The sequence below is a fragment of the Lepidothrix coronata genome, unplaced genomic scaffold (assembly GCF_001604755.1).
Source record: "Lepidothrix coronata isolate B3197 unplaced genomic scaffold, Lepidothrix_coronata-1.0 Scaffold74, whole genome shotgun sequence".
NCBI lineage: Eukaryota > Metazoa > Chordata > Aves > Passeriformes > Pipridae > Lepidothrix > Lepidothrix coronata.
In genome coordinates, this window is record NW_016690254.1 from 935,378 (window position 1) to 954,999 (window position 19,622).

Genomic DNA, 19,622 nt, shown 5'->3' on the forward strand with positions numbered 1-19,622 from the left:
TTTTTATACATTTCCTCATTAGTTCTACTATGTATTTCTTTTTACCTCATAAGTATTTCTAAAGCTTTTACTCTGTTATGCTCATCTTAAGTGGTTTTGTTGTCAACAGTATCAATTGTTTAAAAATTGCTCCCTGAATTGTCTTGGAAACATTAAGTTTCAAGACACCATCAAGGGAATGAAGAATAATTCCATAGGGAAAGCCAGTTGGTATTTTTCAAAAAAGACAGTGACAACTTTGGTAGAAAATGAGCGATTTTTCCAGGCTTCTACAAAACAGTTTATCCAACAAACATCTTAATACTATCTGGTAGTATTGCACTAGGATTACAGGGAAACAATTGGAAGTGACCTCAGGCAGGAATCTCTATCCCATGACTTAGTCATTGCCTGCAGCCTCTGGATGTCTCAAAGCTGTGTTGAGATGCACATATATTGTTTCTGGAATGCATAAAACTTTCTCTGATGCAATAGAACCTTGTGTGGTTTTATCACAAAAACTGAAATAACCATTGCATCAGAGCTTGGAGAGAGGGATAAAGGTATAGACTGAACTTTTATACTGCATTGTGGACCGAGTATGGATGGTCCTTTTTGTGTCATAGGAGGAGTCAGCATTCCTTTGGAGTCTCCCACTGCCTCTACAAAGCAGCTTCCAGTAAGGCAAGAAAACACCACATCAAGACCATAATAAGTTTTATTTTTTCTTTTAATCAGTTGCCATTTATTACTCTGTAATTTAATGTGGTAATACAGCTCAATGCTGTTTTTGTGTGGGGAGTGTTCCATATGTCCTTTCATTTTCTGACTTCTTCATGAGATTTTTACCTTGAATTACCAGATAACACATACTCCTACAAGCAATGACAGAGTCCAGTTTCATGGTGGGCTCTTCAGCCTTCTGACCCCAGGGAATATTATCCTCTTTAGCCTTAAGGCACATTGAGATTGTGCCTTTCAGTGTGATATTTGCCTGTGGGAGGTAATGAATCCAATTTGTATCAAGTGCATTGGTTCTCATCTACTTAAGCCATACTTTGGTCAGCTTGCCTATGGTGATGTTAATTCCTGTGTTGTGTGCTTCAGGCAGCATTGCTTACTTTTCATTGTAAATGAAAAATCATTGTAAATGCTTCAGTTATACATTAAGGTTCTTGTTTTCAGAACTAACATCTGCATGAACTCTGGGTTGTGTAGCAGTCAGACTCGGTACCAAGAAGAGTTTTGCTATGAGATAAACCTCCAAGGGATTCTTTTCATCTAGAGTTGGGTAACAATAAACTGTATCTAGTCATGCTTCAGGAAGGAGAGTGGTGGTGAGCATATTCTCATGTCCTGCACATAGAAAGAAGGTGCCTGTGGCTACGTGTGTTCACGTTGTAAAATGAGACAACTTTTGGTCAGCAGGAACCTCTGGAGGTGCTCTAGCCCACATCCTTCCTCATAGAGGAATAACTTCAGAGTTGGATCAGGGTGTGCAAGGACTTGTCCAGATGAGTTTTGACTCTTTCCAAAGATGGAGATTTCACAAACTCTCATGTAACCTCTTCCAATACTTAATCACTCTTACTATGAACTTTTTTCTTTACATCCATTCATTGTTTCTCTTTCTGCAGCTTAGGACTGTTTTCTCTTGTCTTCCTTCTGTGTACCTTAGGGAGGAATCTGGCTTTGTCTATATTATAATCTTCCTAGTTGGAGAGCATCTTCTCTACCAACAGCAGTTGCCCATAGAAACAGTAGATTTGGAACCTTACAGCAGTTTTGCCTGCTGTGGTCAGGTTGGTTTGAAACATCCCTGCAGACTCTCACCTTATCTTCTTAGTTAAAAAACTGTCTGAGATGTCATTGGGAGATTACATCCCTTGGTAAATGTACTAGACTATTTATTGAGTAATTTTTTTTGGTTGGTCTGATGCTCTGGTTCTTTTTTTAATGTGACAGTGCTATCTGTGATTTTTGCTTTGAATTATTTGTTCACTGCCTATGAGAGGGGAACTGATACCTAATTTCTTATTACTGGGAATGTTCCTAAGCATTGCAAACGGCAACAAAAAATTATCTACTAGTATTGAGGATAAGCAAAATACTCATGTGACTTTTTCCCTTTATTTTTGAACACTGTGCATTTCAGAACTCTGAAAGTTAGGGAGAGAAAACTGGAATCACTGGCACAATGTCTGTAGATGTGCCTCTCTATGTAAAAAGAACAGAGGATGATATCTTAGCACAAAGAAATTTTTTGCATATCTGTCCCCTCTTCTTCCCTCCCCTCGGTCATTGCTCTGTATTAAGTTTCTGCAGCTCAGTGAGAGAGAAGACAAATCACTTGAAAGTGATTTCCAGAGGCAGCTCAAAGGACAGTAACAGTAGTGAATAACCATCTCTCATTGAATATTTAGATCTGCACAATGACATGATTGCTCTTTTCACCCATTTCAACAGATTTTTCAAAGACTAATCTATGCTGATAAACAAGAAGTTCAAGGAGATGGGCCATTTTTGGATGGAATTAATGTCACTATCAGAAGAAATTATATTTATGAAGATGCTTATGATAAACTTTCTCCTGAGAATGGTAGGTTTACAATTAAGTTATCGGCTTGTTTATAACACATGACTGTTCTTATCTTGTAGTTACATATTTGCTTACTTGACTAGTATGTTATGGGTATATCTGCTCTGAGGTGTGAAAGTTCGGAAACAGCTACATTTCCTCATTTTTACATAAGTAGTTTCTGATTATTGCAGTCTCATTATTTTTCCAACCTACTCTTATGGGGCTTTTCTTCCCATTTACTTGTCCAAATAACTGTACTTTGTATATTTATCTGTGTAGTTCATTAGATATTTTCTGCTTTGGTGATCTTTGCCAGCATATACGTATGGACTGAACAGGATTTGTGAGGTACAACAGAGCTGGTGAAGGGTCTGGAGCACAGGTCTGAGCAGGAGAGGCTGAGGGAGCTGGGATGTTTAGTCTGGAGAAGAGCAGGCTCAGGGGGCACCGTATCACTGTCTACAACTCCCTGACAGGAGGTTGTAGCCAGGTGGGGGTCTGTCTCTTCTCCTGGGGAAGAAGTGATAGGGCAAGAGGAAATGGCCTCAAGTTATGCCAGGGGATGTTTAGATTGGATATTAGGAAAAGTCACCACAGAAGGGGTTGTAAAGCATTGGAACAGGCTGACCTGGGAAGTGGTGGAGTCACCATCTCTGGAAGTGTTCAGAAAATATGTGGATATGGCACTTAGGGACATGGTTTAATGGCAGTCGTGGTGGTGATGATGGTAGGTTGATGGTTGGACTTCATGATCTTCAAGGTCTTTTCCAACCTTAATGATTCCTTGAGTCTGTATATACAGTGCTGTGCAGTGTGTACTCACACAGAGCCAGGGCTCTGTAGAGTCAATGGGAATGCAGTGCTTATTGATGGCTCTTCAGGCAGGAGGACGCTGAATCTTGCACTCACAAACAGAATTTTCAAATTATTCTTGGGCCTTTTTCAAGTATCTTGTAGGATTTTTTTTCTTCTTCTATCTAGTGTCTTTCCACTTCCTCTTTCAATGACTCTTAAAGCAAGACCCTGTCTACAAAATGAGTTTCACAAACTGGATATTCCAAAATTCAAGCCAGTAATGGACTTTTGCTACTATGTACTAGTTCAGTTTTTAATATAACGTTAGATACATTTGTATGTGTAGTTACATGTGTTTTTATCCAGACAAAATTGAAGCAGATGGTTGCATCTGAGTTTGTCTCTCTCCTTTCTCTGCAGAACCTGACCTAAAAAAGCGCATTCGTGTTCATTTACTTAATGCCCATGGTCTTGATGAAGCTGGGATTGATGGTGGTGGGATTTTCAGAGAATTTCTGAATGAACTACTCAAATCAGGATTTAACCCTAACCAGGGATTTTTTAAGACCACCAATGAGGGACTTCTTTACCCTAATCCTGCTGCACAGATGCTCGTTGGAGACTCATATGCCCGACATTACTACTTTCTTGGAAGAATGCTTGGAAAGGTAAAAACAGTGGTGTAGAATATAAAGCTATAGCAGTACTGAAATTATTCAGTAATGGTTTTTTCTATTTGGATTTGGGTAGATGGGAAAAAATAATGGTTTTCCTAGTCTTGAGGAAAAATAACTTTGAGATGTTGTGTCTGAACATTATTTCTGTTCCTTTTAATAAGTTACATACTTGAGAAGTACACAGGGTTTGCTGTATCCTGACTGCCAGTTGAGCAAAGTGTGCATATGTTTGCTTCTGTGTATATCCTGTTGATTAAAGTTAAGTTGATTGAAGGCAGCAGATCAACTCTGCTTATGGTGATTTTTAACCTAGACCTTTTTGGAATATGACTGCCATTACGTTTTCATCATTTGGAATATATGAAAGTAATATTTTAAAAAGTTTCTAATTGTATAAAGTGTAGAATTCTAGCTAGCATTTAAAATCTGCCATCAGCATTTGCCATACTTAAGAGCCACATGCAAATTAATTTTCACTTAATGTGTTTGGGGTTTGGTACATTTTGCATATTTCTTGAGTTTTAATGCTTGATATTTTGGTGATGTGAATGTTCAAAGGCTAATAGATACTTGTTGAGCTAGATGAAAAATTAAAGGGGGAAGGAAAAAAAGTGAGAAACCATTGCAGACATTAATTACATTCAAGTTTCTTTTATGGTTGGGTTTAGTACTGAGGCTATTTAATTCTAAGCCCTTGAAATAATTTTTGTAATGTGAAACAAAGTTTGGAATACAAATTCCATTTCAGAAAAAGAAGAAAACAACAGTGACTGTTACTTAGCTATCTAAAACTGAAGGTATTTTAGATGTAAAAGTCTCATTTATCTGCCTGAATTATTTTGGAGGGTAAAATCCTGCTCACTTGCAGTGAGATTTAACATGCAGTTGGATGTCTTTGTAGTGTAGCTGGAAGTGATTTAAGAGGATGTTGTTGGCAAACTTGAGTTGTTGAAACAGTGCTGTTCTTGAGAGTTGCCAGTCAACTGATTTCGATTGAACTGCCACTTTAGGCGAATTCTCTGCTCGTGCATCCCAGCTACTGCCATATCCAAACTTCCTAAAAATGGAAATTTCAAATTGGCCATTTTGATGAAATAGTCTTTGAATGATGTTCCTGCTCTTAATGGCAGATGGATTCAGTACTAATACAATAGTTTGTAATTATGACCAGTGTTACATATCCAAGTCTTTATGTTCTTTCTGAATGTGTAGATTTTTGGAGTGGGGAAGGAAATACTGTGGTATTGTAAGGAAGTTACTTCACCACAAAAATGGTTTGTGTATATCTGTGAATGGGGCAGGGATCAACTGATAGGCGAGGCTTGAAACAATATTTAAAAAAAAAGATTGTAGTTTTGTATCTTCAGTTTCCTCTGTCAAAACAACACATTGCCTTCTGTAATTGAATTCCAAATAATCCTATAGAGACAGAAGTTGCAACATGTGTTTTATCTCACAAAATGCTACAAGTATAGTTTTACTTTTGTCTTTTTAAAATCCAAGGATCTATTATTTAACATTTTGAAAGCATAAATTGTTTTTGATTTTGCAGTGTGTTTAGATAAGGTAAGAACTGACAGTGTTACTTAATAATTACTCCTATCCAGGTGCACAGACACCTTTTTAGTAGTGTATTTAGAGACTTAATGAATTAAACAGAAAGATAAGGCACGACCATACTATTCAAAACCTGCCAGTATTGTGATCTTGGTTAGGTTATTGAATACTCACTCATCCATTTTCAAAAATGTGTCCATTTAATGCTTTGCACAGAGTTATTTGAAAGCAATAGTGGATTATTAAAAGCCCCTTTGTAAACAAAATAGATATAATGCAAAGGAAGCAATCAGGCATCCACAGCAATTTCTTATTTGTGGAAACCAGTATGTAAAGAGTGCTGCCACCAGAAACTCTCACCTAAGAAGCTTCAATATTATCAGAAAACAAATACATTAAAATATAATAATTTATAGAATTTATCTGTCTCTTGGTAACCATTTCATCCTAATATCCAAATGCATTTAGCTTTCAGTACCATAGAGTTACATCCAATTCAGTTTTTCTTCTTATCAGGAAGTTTCTAACAGCTTGGCATTTTCTCTGTTAATTAGTTCAGAAGTAGAAACATATGAAAATTTAAAACTTACCTTTAAAGACAGTGTATCAAAAAAGTTAATTATTTTAACCCTAGATAAATTATTGACTATTTAGGGTGTATTTTTGTAGTTAGTGAAGAAGTTAAAATCTGTGTGTAAACTGCATGGCTTGTTCATGAAACTTTTATAGTCACTGAATGAGGTCTTGTAGAAGTAATACCATGTGATCGTGTAATTGCACATGTTGTCTGAAATCATTCTTAAAAAAAAGAAGCAGAAATGAGTTTGCTTAAACAACAGCTACTCAAACACTTCCAAAGTTTACCTTTCTCAACTTTCAGTGACTTTACTCTGAAATGTAAATATTATCTTAGCATTGGTGCCTTTTAAGCATTTTCCTTTCTCTTCCTTAAAAGTAAAAGCTCAGCTTACCGAGCACCCTCCTGGTAACAGTCTCCCACCACTGGAGGTGCTGGAAACTTGAACCTCTCACTGGTGCCCACTGGAAGCACAGCAGTGACTCCCAGAGTCCAGGCTTTGCTTGAGAGCCAAAGGTGTTTTGGGCTCTCAGGAACACTCAGGCAGAGGAGTTCTAGCCCCAAATTCTCTTTCTTGTCCTCTCTGGAAAGTACGGTCTTGTTGTCCCATGTGGTCTCCCAGAAGAATGGATGGTCTGGACATTCTAATCCTTTTCCTCTGTTACAAGGTAGTTCTGGGCTGTGGGGAGGCACCTGATGTGGTTTCACTTCCTTTCCACATGCAGTAGTTGTTCTGGCAGCACTGAAACTCTTTCCATGTGCAGACTTTCCTGCTGCAGGTTTGGCAGCGTAGTGGACTTGGCTCAGGAGAACACAAAAGTTGCTATTTTGACAGGCTGCCAAAATTTCAAGCAACGTAGCCAGAGCGAGGAAATTTGGAAGCAGCACCTGGGAATATTAAATGAGGATTTTCTCCATACTGATTCTTGAGTGGTCTGCTGCAAACATGGAAAGAGTGGTTGGTAGAACAGTGACAGAGAATTAACATCTGAACTTCACCACATTTAGACCTAAACTCAGTGTTGTATATACTGTATTATCTTTCCCCATTTTCACTTTACATTTGCATTTATTCAACGATGCTACTGTGACAGATGTTGTGGAAAAGGACATTCTTTGTGTTTGGAATTCTTTGACATCAAGCAGCTAATTCTTAAGATAATTTGCTTCAATTTCTTGAAGTATCAGCATTAGGCAGGAAATTCATAGATTAGTATGATAATTTTTATGGTTTCCTCTTCTTCCTTTTTGACATAAACCTGCTAGTTCTTGCATTTATTTTGTTTTGCAGTGACTGTCTTTGCATCTTAAACAGAGCGACTTTTTCTGACACTAGAGATTTTTGTTAATGCACTCAGCATCTTTGGTTATACTGAATTCTACCATCTCTAACTCTCTTATTCCAGCATATTGAACAGCACGTGTGAGTCACACGTTCCTGTTGCTGAAGAACATCTATTTTTTGAAATATAGTACTAAATCCTCTTCTCTAAGCAATAGAACATGCAGTCCTGAGAGTACACTAAGGTTTTCTGAAAAGATTTAAATTTGTTTTGCCAAACCCCAGCTTTTGCCTTAAACAGTTGGGAAAGCAGTATGGAGAACAAAATGTCTTTTGAGTTGTTTTGAACTGAGTTCTTCCTTTGTGGACCCAAATAAAGAATGTTCGTAGAAGAAGCACTAAGGCTGAGAAAAAGTGATGTGTTTATTTTGAATTTTAGCATTATTTTGATGATGGATAGATTAGACAGTGTAGGTTTTAGTCTTTGATCATTAATATTTAATGGTATAAAGGAGGTCAGTAATTTCCATGGCCTGGTGGATATTATATTGATGAAGGTCTAAGTTGTTTATTTTCGTATGACTTTTTTATAGGTTACTATACTGATTTAAGATACAACAGACTGTTCTGTGCACATATCTAAATGTTGTTAAACACATGTAATTGAAAAAACAAGTTATAAAATAGGTCCTTTGGTAAAATTAAACTTTAGAAGAATAATAGCATATCAAATACAGATTTTATTACCCTAGAAGTAGATGTGGGACCTAATTATTGATTAGATTATTTTTCTGTGTCTTAGAGAGCATGCCTTATGGTTCCTGTTTGTAACTTTAAATAGAGCTATGATAGCTTGTTTGTGGTGCAAGATATTATGCCTGTCTGGGAGGTACAACTGTAACACTAGCAGTGTCTATAGAATCTGTTTTCCTGAAAAACAAAAGTAGTTCTTAATCATTCTTGGGCCTTATCTAAGATGGACTGAGTCAGTGGGAGTCTTTTCACAGCAGGATCTGGATCAGATCCTAAACTCTTAAATTATCAGTAGGATGCAGTTGTGGAGTTAAAACTTTCAAGGAAATGTTTCTGACAACATATTTGAGTGCCCTTTCTGCGCCAAAAACTCACAGAGAGAAAAAGCAAGAAAACTGTACAACGAGCCCTGGGTTTTGTGTACTTGAATATTTGATAGGATGGTGCATTGAGCACTTCACTGCTACTTCTTCTCTGACTGTTGAAGGATGGGGATTTTTATCCTTATGATATTTAGTCTCTTTCCCTTTTCTTACTGTCCACTTAATTAGATCCACTTTGGCTTGGCTTAGATCAGTACACACTTAATTGATTTGTGCTGCAGCCACAATTGATACTACTAGTACCTAGAAAGGTAGGTATGAAATTGGTGATTCTGATGCAAAGAGGAGGTAATTGGTATAAACTCTTTGTTTTATTAATTTCAGTTACCCTGCACATGATTTCATAGACTCAGCATTTTGCTTAAAAGCAAGTTAGCTGATGCTCATTTGTCTCGGAAAATCCTGAATCATCTGAAATGGAATCAGAGCAGGAATTTGCCATGTGAACTGGCGTGGTCCTTTAGTTATACACTGTGTGCAGAAACACAATAGTGAGAGAGCAAAATTGATACCTGAGGGAAGTTATTTCATGATTTATGAATGCAGATGGAAACTAATCTGAATCTGTTTTCTGACACAGTTATTCAGCTTGACAATTCCTTTGTGTACTGGTGCATTTAAAATAACCAATTATCTTTTGATTACAAATAGCTATGTTAGTACTAACCTTGTAAATATATGTCTAGCGCTAAAAGACTGCTGAAATGTGGTATTTTAACTCTAAATCTTTAGGAAGGAAAAGTGTGTATTGATGGATTGTGATATTTATTGGGTCATAATGTATTTAAATTTTCTTTAATGCATATGTTAGTGATTGTTTACCGTGATAAAGTGCATAGAGGTCTCTGCAAGGAGTTCTGTATGGAAAGAATTACCTCATGTCAGTGGTCACTCCTCAATTAAAAGTTCCATTAGCAGATGATTCCTGCTTCTGGTTTGTGTACTGATTGCATTTTATTGCCTCTAAATCAGGTTCCTAGACAGGGAATAAATAAACAGTTAGAGTGTGTGGTAATGGAATCCTGATCTTTTTTCACACTTGGGAACACCTACATCCATTTCAATCAATTAAGTTTGGAATATTTACTGAAATTCCTAATTCTGTTTGAACTGTCTTTAAAAATGACTAGTTTCACTGCTTTTAAAATACAGATTTATCTTAAAAGCATATCCAGAGGTTAGTTATAGAGTAGTAAGTGTTTTAGTATTTCAGAAGATTAAACTTAAATAAGGAGGAGATGTCTTCCTTTTATCTTCAGTTCTTCCTAAATTATGTTTAAATTTGAGGCAAGGAAAATCTATTAAGCCTTTACTGGAACTTCAGTAATGAATGATAACTATCAGTTATCCAGAGCATCCCCAGGTATCTATAGTCCTTCCCTTTCCCATCTCTTAAACCCCCCCAAACGACATCAATAGCAATTTATATCATTTATATGGCATAAGTTACAGAGATAACTGTTCTTATTAAAACAGAAAGAAAGTATCAAGCTGATGAAATGGTGGTTTTCAGCAAACGCTGGCATGTCTGGAGCACTCTCTAGGTAATAAACATTATTGTGATCAAATATGTCCTAAATTCTTAGAATAAAATTACTGGCGTGACTTTCTGTTTTTAAATTAAAAATTAACTCAAGGTCATTACACTTAATATGCTCCAATGGAGCCTTTGGAAATGAATCCTTACATTTTTCTGCAGGTGTGTTTAAGAGTCATTTAGGAGTTTGCTCTGTGCTTGTCCCACGCCTGCCAGGCCTTTCAGGGATTTGCACCGACTGCAGCAGATTTGACAGCAGGTCCTTCACACCTGAGTCTGGCAACCCCCAGATCTCTGCAACTTCCATGAACTTGTACTTGCTGACCTTCAAATTCCCAGTGAGTGGGGAATCTGAAGTAAAAGCAACTTAAAAAAGGCTTTATTCTTTTCTTAAAAAATTATTTTGAAATCTGGTGATATTGGCACTGCTGCAGGGGCTATGAATAAAGCTCTCAGAAGCCAAATTACAGACATCTGGCTGCAGAGTTTTGGACTCCTACTTTTTTAAAGACAGAAAAGGCATCCAGTATTTGAACAAAAAGTGAGCTGTGAATTTTTGCAGTGATATAGGGAGGATAATGTACCAAATTTCCTATTAATATGGTGATAAAAATACATCTGACTGACTGCTACTGGAAAGCTCAGGGAGCTGAAAACAGTGACTTAAAGTTCCCAAACATTGCATTGTGACACACACCTGAGAGAATTAGTTTTATTTTACCATATTGGCATTGGCAACAATATAATTTTGGTTTTGCTCACTTTAAAACACATTATTAAGCATATTTCTAAGAAATTATTTTACCTATAAAATTCTAAATGCTGGCTTTAAAAATGCTTCAAAAATATGAGTACATGTTAATTTTAATGTAACTTAAATTTTTAGTTTTATCTTTTTCATTAGTGTTGAAAATGCTTTGCTGTCCCCAGAGGCTTTGTGAGTGTGATATTTCTAGGATATAAATAATAAGGTAGAAGGAAGTTCTAATGGTTTTGCTATTTTTCGATCATTTGTATTAACGGTTCTGTACAACTTTGAAGATCTATTGCACTCTGTAAGTGCTAAGTATTATTTAATAGTAACTGTTTAAAATTACTGAAATAGAAGAGGTTATGGTCTTGGGGGCTGATTATGGAAATAATTGAATTTAAGCTCAGTCACTTACTGCCTCAGCCCAAAAGCCGTGCATCTTTCTAGGCATATGACTTTAGCATTGTTTATGTTGTAAAATACAGTTCTGGGTTGTAAAGGATTAATGGAAAGTAGGAGTAATGACTGATTATTTTTCTTAAGAAAGATTTTAGTTGAAATAATAAATGAAGAGAATTAACTGTAGACCTGAAAGTGTAAGTAAAGTCACTAAAGCTGCCTCACAGGGAGGGAGATTTAGCTAGTTCAGCTGTCAATTTGTTTACACAATTTGAACCTTATTCAGCGTGTTGTAATGCTCATGTGGCTGAAATGACATTTTTTTGTTTTGTTGTTTCAGAATCTTTTAAGTTATTTTATTAAGTTAGTTTATTAGTTTTCTAGAGATGTCATAACTTTGTGTAAAGAGCATCCCTAACCTACATGAGTTTGAAATAGTGCTGGGGAATCCAGGTTGCCGTTTTCATCAGGCATAACCTTTTAACTCCTGGGAATGTGGCACTTCTGTCCAGCTGGAATGCTAATATCCCAGCCTTTCAGGGAGGCAGAATTCTGTATAGGCTCTGTTAAGGTGTTTGTGTTGACCCCACATCTAAACGTTAGAAACTAGAAGTCTAATGCCATATTTGACCACCAGTTGCTCCTTTCATGACTTCCTGCTTGGATTTTTTGCCTTCTGTGAGTCAGTTGCAGTTTATGGGACTTGAGGATAGAGACAATGAAGTCAAGTCAGGGGCTCATCAGAGACGAAAGTTGGGAACATGAACTCTCAGAATCCATGATAGAATGGCATCAGTCCCATCAGAGTTAAAGGAAACTGGCCAAAGGGTGAGAGTACTTGAAGTTTGAGAAGAGATTAGTTCTAAAGTATAAATTGGTTAAGTTTGCTGGCTTTGATCTCTTGGAGCAGTGTATGAACAGGAAGTTCTCATGAGGCAAACAGAAGACATCTCTCTCCATGATCTTGCTTTTCCTACCCAGTTTCAGCTGTGGCTATGAGTTGGATCTGACTTGATTGAAAGCAAGCTCTGACTGGATTTGAAAGCAAGCTCAACTTCAAATACTGTCCCATGTGTGTCCATCAACAGCCACCCCACCTTGTGAACCCCAAACCCAACAGCCCAAACAAAGCACAACACAAATAATCTGCAAATTTTGAACTAATTCAGCATGTTATAATGATCCTGTAGCCTCTACTGTACAACCTCTACTTGCAAACAAGCCCAGGTGAATCAGTAAAACCTGATTGTTTTCATTGCTCTGGCAGGAATGGGTGGAATCGCATCTTTCTGCAACAACTGTATGTGAAGTTTGATCAATTTATGCTGACTGAGAAAAAGGAAAGTTAGATGGAATCTGAAAACAAAGTTCCAGTTTATTTAGTCATGTTGTACACAGCATTTCTTAGCATCTGTACACACTGCTGGAGCTGTAATGGTGGTATTTACCTCTTTGAAGGTAAATTGGAAACCCAAAGTTCATTGTGACTTTATTTACCAGAGTTTCAGTGCATTTTTTATTAAACTTTGTTAGAACAGCTTGACTTTCAAACTAATTAAAACACTACCATTTGTCTTCTTTCCAAAAATACTTTGTTTTGAATATTGCAATCACTTAGCTAAGAGGAGGAGTAATTAAAGTTATTCTCAAACTGTACAATTTAGTTTATTTAAAAATGCTTTATATAGTTTTTAGATGAAGTTATAAATGTTCACTTTGGAACTACCTGAAGATTGATAGTGATGCATTTGAAATGCATTATTTTTTTATTGATTCTTAATGTAGTAAATTACTGAAGTTATTTGGCAGCAAACAGAAATAGCCAGTGATGTTGTTCACATTTATTTTCCTGATAGCGTCACAATTTGCATTAATTGCATTGCAGCTGCACTCACTTATATTAAAAAGCTTCTACCATAATTAATCCTTTTTATTTCAAATCATTTTGGCACAATTTCTAGCAATAAACACTCATAAAAGACAGACACTTGAAAAATAACATACAAGTTTCTTCAATATACCTATTGCTGCTTTTCCTGACAAGGAATTATTGATAGGCTTCTAGGATCAAGTGTTGCAAGTGGTGAAGACTTAAGACCAGTTTGAAAAATGCTAAGTGGATTGTTTTGCATAAAAAATAGACAGGTTTTGAATTTGTGTAATTAACCTGTGTTTAGAAAATACCTTGATTTATGTCTACATTTGTATTTCAGTTGCATACATTATGGAAATTTAATTTATAATCCATTTAGCTGATGTGATCATAGTTTTTAGTGCTATCATTTATTAGTCCTTGTATATTAAATGCTCTAAAGGCTTAAACCTGCCTTGTGTAAAAAATTACACCTCTGCATTTACATTTTATGAGTCATAGATGGAATTCCATTTTAAATTCGGGTAGCTTTGATATATTTAAGGAATTACAATAGCTTTATTGTTACTAATGCAGGAACAGCAAACACTGACCTTATACATTGCAAATTAATGATTTATCCCTCTAGTTTGCTTTTAAAGTCAACTATACAAATGAGGATTTCGACTTCTACACCTTGAATAAATCATATGGCTCTAAATATAATGCACCCTTTGGCTTTGAACTCGTTATTCTTAATTCTTTTGCAAGGTCTAACTCACCTCATAGAAATGTTCTTTCAAAAGTTTAAGGAATTGTGTATATTTTTCTTAACGTCTTTGTTGGAATATCATTGAGCGATTAGAGCTACATTTATTCTTTTTTCCTTTCCCCCCCCATTGTGCTTCATTTTCTAAGTTTGCAGCAAATTATGGAGGAATTAAGTAATGCCAAAATGCTGCTCTTGGAGAGTCAAAAGGGGAAGAACAGTGATGTTACAGTGATGTTATGGTGGGGTTGCCTTTTCTGATCAGCCTGTCAGTGATTGCAATGATCTGTAAAGATTTGGTTGTCCTTGGGAGAGATGCTGATGTGGCAAACAGACTGGACAATGGGAATGGCTGTGGACAGAGAGCATGTGCTGGGGATATTTTGGGACTTTTAAAGCAATGGTTCTTTATTCAGAATAGCTCTGAAGTTTCCATTTCTCCTTCTTTTGAGAGCTGCCATAAGAACTTTTTCCTTCCAGTCAGGAAGTTGTTACTGACTTAATGAAAAACCTGCAAAGTTGCTTTGCATGACATCAAAATGTGCTCATACAGTAGATGAACTGAGAGTGGTATTGCTGGAGTTCTGTGCATTTTTGAAAATTCTTGGGGATACATTCAGTTTACAATAAAAATACATTTTTCATGAGTACTGCATATTTGGGTCAGGTGCATTTTTAGTTCAGTAATCTTTTGACAGGTGTAGCATTGTCAGGTGTAGAAAGGGTTAGATGTATGATACAGTCATAGCTGGTAAGCTCTCGGCTTGGAAATGAGGGGTGGTTTGATTGTGCCATTAATTCACCAAAAATGTGCAGCAGTGAATCTGCGTAACAGTTTGGATTAGTTTAAAATGTACTCGGTTTGCAGAGTTATTTTTAAGGGGATGACTATCCCACATGTAGCAATTTATATGAATGGAAAAATATTGCTTGTGATGATGCTGATGGAAGTAAAGATGTTAACTTTTTTTGTGAGACATTCTTGATTCAGTTGCATTGTCCTTTAGCAAACTTTGCTTTTCTTGCCAATCTCTGTGATTTGGACAAGAAGATTAATGACAGATAAGCAGTGACCTTACATTTTAAATCACCACATAATTAATTTGTGAGATTTGGGGCCTTAGTGTTTCACAAGAATATACACATTTCAAACTTTGACTGAATATTCTTAAATTCATGCAATATCTGGGCTATTCCCATACCAGAAGAACCTACTCAGGCAGGTGGGTTCTCCACATTAAGAAGGAATTACAGAAAAGTTAAGAAATAGACAGTAGCCTTCAGAATTCCTGCATGTACAACAGTAAAATCTAATGTGCTTTTTTAATTGCTTTCTTTTTCAGGCTCTTTATGAAAATATGCTGGTGGAGCTGCCATTTGCTAGTTTTTTCCTCTCAAAATTGCTTGGGACAAGTGCTGATGTTGATATTCATCATTTAGCTTCATTAGATCCAGAAATGTACAAAAATTTGCTTTTTCTCAAGAGCTACGAGGGGGATGTGGAAGAACTTGGACTAAACTTCACTGTGGTGAATAATGACCTTGGAGAAGCACAGGTAAGAGTGGCTCTCAATTTTTTTTTCTTTTATGTATGACTGATGAATCATTACTACCCCTGCTAATTAATTTTTTAATTTAAATGTGATAAGAAACAACTCTTAAAGGTGCTGTGATTCTGACTCAAGATTTGGAGTAGACAGTAACTAATCATGTACTGAAAAAAATAACTTGATGATGACTTAAAGGTCTTGTGGTAAACTACAGTGATTATTTTATAACAGTCATACATACAAAGTTCTATTGCCTGAGATAATTTCTTGAACAAAATATTTTATGTTGGTTCTTCAATGGCACTTGAAATAATTGCAAAAGTTAGATGATATCTAAACCATAGAAGTACTGCCTGGTTTTGGAGTTGGAGTTAGCTGTCAAAATGGTTTTAAATACTAATTATAGAAATGATCCTTTATTGTGAGATAAGCATTGTCTCCTTTATCTGTAATTTTCAAGGTAGAGAGCCTGAAGTTTGACCGACCTTAATTTTTCTTTTTACACCTCTCAATTTTTTTAAAGTGTTGAGACACCTGATAAGTCAGAGGGGATAAATGGTGTTCAGTGCTTCTAAAAAGCATTTAGTTAGGTGCTTAAGTATGATTTTTTTTTAATGCAATTGTACTGAATAATTTGATTATGGCTTTTGTTTGCTCTGTTGTGTGTGCTAAAGATCACTTACACTCTTAGTAGGAAATAAATGTCACTAGAGCTTTAATAGCCTGTCTTTATGTGCTAATCCAGTTAACCTCCTTAAGTAAAGTGTTTTGTCATGCTTGCTCTTTAATTTTTGAGGATTTAAAATGGTGTACTACTTATGGTCTATTTATACTGGATTATGGTACATAATTGGCTCAAAAAAGTAAACTTGACCACACTGTGATGTGCAGCAGTGATGAACTGAGCCTCCTCTCTTGAGGAAGAAGCAGAGACTCTAGGAGTTAAGCAGTTCTCTGGGGTTTCCCTTTGGTCAGGGAAGCTGAGAACTTCCGTGATGCAGCAGCAGCACTGAGATGCAGCAACTAGTTCTGGAAGTTGTTAGATTGAATTCTCTGCTGCCAAGACTTCTTCTTGAATAGCATCAGGCTTGGACTTCATTTTACTCTTCTGTCATCCATTTTCTGTCATTTTGGAAGATCCTAATACCTGGATTGCATTAAGTTTTACAATAGTATCTCAGATTTGGGGTTCCTGCAGCATACTACAGGGGAGAGTCAACAGTTGCCTGATATAAGTAATGTTTAACATTAAACATATGCCATGTGTACTTTTCTCCCGTGGATTACACTCCCTATATGAAACCATCTGACCTGCTCTGTCTTTAGAGAAACACTCAAAAACTTGAGAGAAAGACACGTGCAACAAATGCACCAAAAAGCACATTGTTAAAGCACCTGCTCTGCTGTACCCTGTGCTTTAAGTGACTGGTACTGAGGTCTGCAGTACCCAGTTTGGGTTCTGGGTTGCAAAGCACACGAGGTGGTAGTTTCCAGTATAACCTGGGATTTTCAAGGAGGGGAAAGTCAAAATTCTAAAGCCATTTGTTTAACTGCACTTAAAATAATAGCTTTGTTGGTCACAGCTAATACCAGTCCAGTTTAGTGTCTAATAAAAAATGAAAAGTAGCAAATATTTTCTAGAGGGGTTTTGGTTTCCATACTTTATACATCTACTCAGTATGTCCTCAAAAATTAGCCACACAAGTTAGAACCTACCTCAATAAAAGGACATAGAAAAGGGAAATAGCTCAGAAATAACATAAGGGGAGATCCAAGTTAAAAGATATTGCAAGATCTACCTACTGCAACAAAAAGTTGTAAAAAGTGCATTCTTGCCAAGAAGCCCAGTTTGTTTGTTAAAATTCTCTGAGGGCTATGGCATATTATTAAGACTTTTGATTTGTAATTTTTTGGCATAATTTTAAAAGGAAGATTAAATATAATAGTAAGTTACTGAGCTACTAAATGAAATGTAAGTTAATGTAAATATTCTGGTGCTGATTTGCTGTATTTATACTTGGAGAGAGAACACTGTACCCATGAAGTATAACCGTCTTTTTATGGCACTGACTGCATGTTCGTGTAGTTCAACAGAACCTTGCTTCTTGTCACTGTCTGCTGCCTTTCAATACAAGAAGTTACTTCTTATACTTCATTTCATTACCTTAATAAACCTCATATGGGTAAATACATTTTGTCTGCTATTTGACTTGCAACCACTGCATACTAATTGATTGTGCCAAGGTAGGGCTAATTCACTTTAGGAAAAGAGCTTAATTTGCAGTCCTTATGTTGAATGTACATTATCTGTAGTTTTCAGCTAAACAACCACTTTAGCGTTTAATAAATTAGTGCCCAATAAATGCATCATAAATCTATCATTGTAAATAGCTGTCCTCGTGGCAGTGTCCATCCACCAACTGTGGCACAGAAGCATTATCTGCAATGAAAGACACATTCAAAAGGGGCTCTATTGCCTCTGTCAGTAGTAGAAGGTAGAAATTCTATTATCAGTGTATTGATTCCAATCCTGTAATGCGCTTTTAGATCCCATTAAACTATTGTCAAAGTGCATTCACCAGAAGTTGAAAAAGGTACTTAATAATTTGCACATTAGACCTGCTAATTAGGGGAGCTATGCCATCAACCTTATCTTCCAACCCCAAATAGCTTTGGCTTTTGATAAAGAACTATCTAATGCAGTGATACCAGCATACATTTCAACTGCCTGGGTCTCCTGCATAAAATGGTGGCCAGTAAAAAAGTCTCAAAAGGATGTCAGGTGCCTTCAAGTAGCAATGTATATTGATTTAATTTTTCCCTTTATCTTGTACATTAGATGGTAATAAAATGGTTATAAAAGGTCTGCAGTAAGAATAAGGTTAACAAATTCAAGAAAATACCTTCTCTTTTCAGACCTCTCACCCTCCCTTTCTCTGAGTGAGAGGAGGGTGAGTTTTGTGGCTGTCCAGGGGAAGAGGGGAGGTTGCGAGTGTGCATTCCTCTTCCCTCAGAAACGTTAGATGCTGTACTCCAGCAAGTCTTCTCCAGCATTGATTCTTGAGATTACATGGATCGGAAGCTGAGTGTGATCAGAAGACTATAAATAAAGTGGAAAAGCACAAATCCACAGGAAAGCACTATGATATCCATGGCAGCAGTTCCTATGAAATCCATATCTTATGGAAGTTGGTTTTGGGACACCTTCTTGGGCTTTTTAAACAGGCATGAATGCCATTGCTGTCACTGAAAATATGCTGACTCAGTAAAGGGGAGTTCTTTGCCTTTAAATTTCTTTGAGAGAAAATTTTAAAGTCTTAAAAATAGTTCTGAAAGTTTCTGTCTTGGCAACCTCTGTAACAGGATACAGCAGCTTAGATGAATTATTTTGGAGGTTTTTCAGAAGCAAAGCCTGATCCTTCTCAGGCAGATTCATAACACAGCAAATGCATTCTTAGGCACTGATATGCAATCTCCTACCTGGATCTCCTGCCTGAACATCTGGAAAGCAGATGACAGGGAATGAAAGAAAAGAACCACCTTTATTGGCTTATTTTCAGAATGGGGAAGAAACTTTAGAGGTGATAGGAAAAAAAGTGATCAGAGCCCAAGAAAAAAAGATACAGTATTTTCATCTGTCCGGAAAACAAGTTTGTAGGAGTTCTTGACTGTGTAAGAGAGCTTTGTAAAATTGCACTAGAGGTTCTATGATTGTGTGAAGAGATACATGTCTAGTGTCTTCATGCACAGAGAAAGAATACTTAGATGACAGGAAAAAATATTTTTTCCTGAAGTATTTCCTACTTTATCCTCTAAATATTCCCTTTTTGTCTGTTGGATTGGGAAGCAGCTACAGCTGGTAGATCTGTGTGAGCAGCCGCAAGCTTAAAGTTTGTCTGCCAACAGAGACTTGCCTTTTTCTGCCCATCATCACATTGCAATTCTACTTTTTGTGACAGATTTGTCAGAAGGCAAATCCCCTGAATTCTGCTTGACAAACATGTTATTTACTGTTTGGCTGATTTTTGGTGTGTATTTAATTCGTTATTATGATAATGTTCAAAATAGCAGATATTATATCTCAAAATGATTGTCTGAACTGTTCACTTGAACTGCAGTCCTATGTAAAAAAGAGATTTACTTTTTTTTTTTACACAAACTGTGGTAGTTTTCCTAAATA

At 36.5% G+C, this 19,622-nt stretch overlaps 1 protein-coding gene across 1 annotated transcript in view; it reads left to right on the forward strand.

Annotated features, from left to right (window-relative positions):
* Positions 1 to 19,622, forward strand: part of UBE3C (ubiquitin protein ligase E3C) — a 72,631-nt gene that overhangs the window by 41,067 nt on the left and 11,942 nt on the right. Inside the window, exons 17-19 of the mRNA XM_017819398.1 lie at positions 2,446 to 2,578; positions 3,776 to 4,023; positions 15,236 to 15,448. Of these exons, the coding sequence (XP_017674887.1) occupies positions 2,446 to 2,578; positions 3,776 to 4,023; positions 15,236 to 15,448 (594 nt within the window). The remainder of the gene's footprint in view (positions 1 to 2,445; positions 2,579 to 3,775; positions 4,024 to 15,235; positions 15,449 to 19,622) is intronic.